The following is a 5,887-nucleotide window of genomic DNA, read 5'->3' on the forward strand; positions in this document are numbered from 1 at the left end:
CCTTCCCTCCCTCCTCCTGCCTGTCCCCTTCTTCCGCACCCTTTTCTCTCACCCTGTTCATCCCCCCTTGCCACTGTCACCTCCTTCCTCCATTCTTTCCTCCCTCTCCAGACCCTCTTTCTCCTCCGACCTTTCCTTCTCTTACTTCCCCATCTCCCTACCTTCTCCTTCTCCTCCTTCTCCTTCTCCTCCCCCTTCTTTCTCCTTCATCTTGTCTTCCCCCTCCCTCCTCACTGCAGCTCCCCCTTTCCACCCTCCTTTCTCCCATCATCTCCCCCCTGCCTGCCCCACCCGGCAGTGTTTGCTTTCCTCCCGGATCCCGGATGAAAGGGTTGCCCTGCCCATGCCCTGCCCTGCCCCATTTCTGGCAGCTGGGGCCTGGCTCCATGGCTGAGGGCTCCAGGACACAGACCCCGGGGAAAGGGCCCCCTCTTAGCATCCAGCTCCTGCGAGCCCAGTATGAAGTCCTGAGGAGGCAGCAGAGGGCCCAGGCCCACCTCGTGGTGCTCCCGAAAGGTAGGGCTGGGCAGGAGGGGGGCTGGCTGTGGGAGGAATGGGTGGCTGAGCTCAGGGAGTCCTGTCCAGGGCAGCTCTCCCAGCCATGGCCCCTGCCAAGTGAACCAGGGCCTCAGCCAGGCATCTGGCTGCCAGGACCACTCCTGGCCTTTGGTCTGTTGTTCTGATCTTGCCAGACTAGTCGGCCTGGCCCCCCTGTGAGGCCAGGTGGGGTGCTGGAGTTCTGCCTCCTGGCAGGGTCTAAGCGGAGCACCTCTTGCAAACCAGGGAAACTGGCTCTGGAGAAAGAAGACGTGGCATTCCCAACAGCCTGGGGACTAGCTGGGCCAGAGGAAGCCCCAGGGCTCAGGGACCCGTGAGCCACCCCGGGTTCATCTAGCCTGGAACAGTAGCCCCCTCCTTATGGGGAAAATCCTCCTCCCTTTGGGAACTCAGATTTCATCCCAGGGGGAGTCAGAAACGCAGGGCTCAGAAAGCAAGTAGTTGTCAAATCCCCGCCCTTCATCCTCTAACAGGTCTAGGGAGGAGGGAAGAGGCCTTGAAAGGTCACAGCTGGGCCCTGAGGGTTTCTGTGGCTGTTCACAGCTCAGTGGACTCACTGAGCGGTCTTCCCTTCACCAGGCCGGGCTGGGAAGGAATCAGGGCCCAGAGGGACCTCACTGTCTAGGGTGGGAAGCCTGGTGCCTTTTGGAAATAAAAGTGGCACCTCTGAGCTGACGGAGCCCATCTCTCATTACCTGGGCCGCTGCCAGCAGTGGGATCTGTTTGAACCTCACTGGCACAGCCAAATAACCCCCATCTCCGCAGGGCATAAGCTGAAAGGTTCCTAAAGCTCTGTCCCACCCTCACGGGTAGTTATTCATTCGGTCATTCAGCAAACACGTAGTAAATTAAACCCCTATCAAATGAAGATGCCACATTTAACACAGTTGCGATTCAGACTCTCAAATCTAATTGCTGAATGGCAGGATGCAAAGGCATCTCGAACTCAGCATGCCCCATAGAATCCCCCACCCCCTGTGCTGGCCCTTTCTCCTGCACTTGGTGACTCGGTACTCGCTCTTCTGTCACTGCCATGTGGCAAGTTACGGCCGGTTCATGCAAGGAGCTCTTAGGCATGGCTTTCTCAGGGAAGACTTCTGATGCCCAGGCTGGGCGAGTGCGTGTGAATCCACCCGTGTGTGAGCGTGCGTGTGCCCTGGCCCTTTGGCCCTCATTCGGCCTCAAATTCTAGGAACTACCTCCTCCCAGAGTTCACTCCCTCACTTCAGTTTTTGTGTTTTGTTTCGTTCTCTATCCCCACGATTACTTCAGTGTTCAATCCTCTATTATAGTTGAGTGTTTTCATTGCATTGGTTACCACCCAAAATTTTATTATAATAATTTTATTATAATATACTCATTTGCTTATTGTCTTTCTATTCTGCTACAACACATCCGTGAAGGTGTGGATTCTGTCTCAATATTCACTGTTGTTTTCCCGGGACCTAGAATAAATAATAATAGAATAAATAAATAATGCCTGGCACATATCAAGTGCTCAATAAATATTTGCTGAATGACTGGTGGTGTGTGTGTGTATGTGTGTATGGGGGAGAGTGCATGTGTGTGTGAACGTGCAAGTGAAACTGCGTGTGCATCCATGTGTGTACGGGCATACAGTGTACTGGACCCCAGGCCTCCCTGACATTCTGGGTATGGTCTTCCTTCAGCGTGAAAGCTCTGAGACCCCCCGAATGAGAGCTGCCTGTGTCCCCTCCAGTGAAGACCTGCTTGTGCCTTCTCTTCTCAGGAGGGAATGTGCCTGCTTCTGCTGAACCCGTGGTCAGTGCTGTTTGGATTAACAGAGAGAGGAGGCGCTCCCTGGCCCTGGAGGAGGCAGCTCCGGAGGCAGAGGGGACGGTGGAGGAGGATGACCAACACTGTCTTCAGGCCCCTGAGTCTCCGTGGCACACACACCTGGAGATGCATTGTTTGGTCCAAACCTCACCCCAGGGAACCAGCCATCAAGGGAAGCACAAAGGCAAGCTGGTGGGGTCTGACCAAAGGCTCCCTCTGGAAGGAGACACACACTTGTTTGAAGACAATCAGATAACTCAGCAAGGAACCAAAATCCCAGAGGCAGCCCAGTGTCAATGCCAAGTGGGCAGTACCCAAACAAAGGCAGTGGGATCTGGCTTAAAATTCAGCATTCCCTATCCTCCCTCCATAAAGCAGCCACACAGGTCTGGCAAACCAGCTCACTATCCATTTCCCCAGAGGAAGACTCCCAGGATCTCCCAAGCTGCCCGGAACCTGGGCTTATATGGCCCAGCCTGAAGCTTTCTACTCAGCCAGACGTCTCAGCCTTGAGGCCATCTACGGCCTCATCAAAGAACAGAGGAGGCAGAGCCAGAACTAGAGCCTCTAGCTATGAGCAAGAACTGGACTAACCCATTGCAGGCATTGTGGGAAATGAACTTTGCCGTGGAAACATGGTCTTGCCCTTCAAAAAAGAAGAGATTTCCCAGGCCAGATTGCTCACAGTTTGGGGTGAAAGTGTACGATCTGATCAGTGCAGCCCCACTCTGCTGATACGAGAAGAAGACATTGCAGTGGAGCTCTGGATGAACATTCCTTGGGGAGGCCCAGCAAGACTTCTGCTCTGCCCCTGGAATTCGAGAATTTTGAAACATAAAGCAGAGACTCTAGTGGACAGAATGCCTTAGCAATGCCCATGGATCGATGAGTGACTTGTATCCAGTATCTTCTGATGATGTCTCACATATTCTGGAGAAGATGAGCTCTGAGAATTCAGAATGTGGTTCTCGTTGGTGTGCCTGGGGGCCATCCCACTTAAAAGCCACTACATTTATTGGTAGTGACCACACGAGTTCAGCTTGAGCTTCTCAAAGTATGGCCACCCTGAGTAAAGAGGGTCAGATCAATGTCACCTGCCATTCGAGTCTTCAAGGGGTCTTTAGGAAGGGTTGATCATCTATCACCGCTCACTGAGACTGCACCTTCCAGCCTCATCACAGATTTCCTCCCTCCCTTCTTTCCTTACACCTTTCTTCCTTCTCTTTCTCTCTCCAAATTAACTTCTTATTAAAAACTCTCAATTCTGATGCTTTGGGAGTGATGAATAAAATAAGAAAAACAATCCTTCCAATCATTGAAGATATATAGTGACGGGAGCTTGAGCAAAAAGAGACAAATGTTCCTGCTTGGAAAATATGTGTTCCCCATCAACTGCCCCCTTTCCAGCCTATCTTGAATCACTCAGATCCTTCCTGAGATCAAATATACATTTCTAAACCCAAGACAAAGTGAAGGAGGTGTTACTTGGGTGATGGGGAAGAAAGCTTGTCTCTCCCGGTTAATGTTTAACTTTAGTGCTGATATTTAAACATACCTAAGGTGCTTTTCCCTTTTATCACATTCTCTCTCTGTGAAGTTTTATCCACATTTTTCTTTTTTCCCCAAGGCAATCCAGTCTTGCCCACTCACATCCAGAGTTGTTAACTAGGAGTGTCATTCGTTGTCAAAACTATACAGGTGCCTGCTTCTTGGACTACCCAGAAATTCACTCCAATGTGAGAATTCATTGTGATTCCTCTTGCAAATAATTAATAAGATTTAGTTGTTGTTTTTTGAATATTCTAATGAAAATCAAGAAATTTTTTCAAAAATCTTTGTCCTTTGCATTTGTTTAAAGAAGATTCCCAGAAGCAACCTTTGTTTCCAGTCTAATCTTTCTCTCTTAGTTGTTCCAAAGGCTCCTGCAGGTCTGGCAACAGGTGCCAGGCACCTCTGTCCTACATGCAAAGTGACAGAGAATGCATGGGCCGTGGAGGTAGCAGACCTGGGTTTCATTCCAGCCATTCTTGATGTGTGATTTGGGCCAAGTTACTTATTTCAGCTTTGGTTTCATCATCTGTAAAATGAAGTAGATAATGCTCACTTTGGAAAGGATTGGAAATGATATGTGTAAAAGCTCCTGGCACTCTCAGTAAGAGGCAGCAATCGTTATGTTTTAAAAGTCCATTACCTCTCCTCCTTCCCCTCCCACTCAGCCATCAGCCCCTTGTAAGCTGCTTCTACAGCCACGAAGATTGAAGATCAGTAACCACCTCCTCCTCTCCAAATTCAATGGCTTCTTCTGGTCTTCCCTCTCTTTTATCTCTCCAGCATTCATGACTGTTACCATTGACGCCCTGTGCCTTCTTCTCCCACTCCTCCTCTAGTTTTGGGATCTCTCAGTCTATGAGCTCCTTTAAGTCAAGGAGATTGTCTGATGTGTCTTATTGCCCCAGCACCTAGAATAAGTGGGCACATAGAGTGCTCCGTAAATGATCAAGTGAATGAGTTAGAAAACGAGTGCCACATCTCTTCCTTTTTCTCCCACTCAGCAGCCTAACCCTGCCCTCTCCCCTTTATTTATAGACTCTTCCAGGTTCAGACTTGGACTTCTTAGTTTTCCTTTAATGTGTTCTCTCTTAGGAAACACAGAAAAGCAGAACCATGAGTGGAAGTAAGAACCTGCCAGGCAGAGGGCACGAGCTGTACAATGACTCTGACAAACAAAAGATCCTAATGTGTTTCAGGAGCTGGAAGAAGGCCAGTGGGATTCAAACACAGTCTCCAAGGGAGACAGTAGATGCTAAGGCCATGTATCCCTCATTATAGGCTGCGGTTTGCTACAGTAAGAAATCAGCCCCACATCTCACAACAGAAGCTTATTTTTCACTCATGGAAAAGTCCATTGTGGATTTGGGCAAATTTCCAGAGCAACTCTCTTCCAGGGCAGCAATTCAGCTTCCTAATCTTACCCACAATCTCACGGCACCACCGTATCAATACTTGTTTCGGCGTTGCAAGAGAAGAGAGTGCATTAATAGTCACGTACTGGCTCTCAAATCACTTTCGCTCTCCCTGTTTGATTGTCCAAAGCCAATCACATGATCAGAGTGTGACTTTATACTGAGAGCGTGACTCCACGCCTTCTTCAAGGCTATGAAGAAGTACAATCATGCCATGTGCCTGGAAGAGAGAAGGAACGGAAACACGGCTGCGTAGCGTCACCGGCTAACACGGGCCGGCAGTCCAGCTCACAGCGGGCATCGCACGGTATTAGATTTCATTCTGAATACAGTGAGCAGCCGTTGAGGGCGTTACATAGGAGACGAAAGTGATTTGACTTGCAGTTTAATCAGATGACCCTCATTGTTTCATAGGGGATGAGCTAAAGTCGAGTTAGGAGGCAATGTCAGGAGAGCAGTGGCCAGGGCAAGTTCAGTGGGAGAGACGCTGTTAGCTCAAGCAAGGGTGGGAGCAGAAAACATGGAGGAAAAGTGGATACATTTGACATATATTTTGTAGATAGAATCAC

General features: G+C 49.6%; 1 protein-coding gene across 2 annotated transcripts; it reads left to right on the forward strand.

Moving 5' to 3' along the window:
• The first annotated feature begins 235 nt into the window (after positions 1-235).
• On the forward strand, positions 236-5,072 carry C10H9orf152 (chromosome 10 C9orf152 homolog). Of its 2 annotated transcripts, XR_006737949.1 has the most exons (3): positions 236-516; positions 2,309-3,409; positions 4,999-5,072. XR_006737949.1 is itself a non-coding variant. In XM_045563763.1 (2 exons), exons 1-2 carry the CDS (start codon positions 324-326, stop codon positions 2,833-2,835), a joined length of 720 nt encoding a protein of 239 aa, XP_045419719.1. In that variant the 5' UTR covers positions 236-323; the 3' UTR covers positions 2,836-4,113. The 2 variants fall into 2 exon arrangements, 1 of the variants encoding a protein (XP_045419719.1); XM_045563763.1 differs by lacking the exon at positions 4,999-5,072 and having other exon boundaries at positions 2,309-4,113.
• Positions 5,073-5,887: the final 815 nt, after the last annotated feature.

This window comes from Lemur catta, chromosome 10 (genome assembly GCF_020740605.2).
Source record: "Lemur catta isolate mLemCat1 chromosome 10, mLemCat1.pri, whole genome shotgun sequence".
Taxonomy (NCBI): domain Eukaryota; kingdom Metazoa; phylum Chordata; class Mammalia; order Primates; family Lemuridae; genus Lemur; species Lemur catta.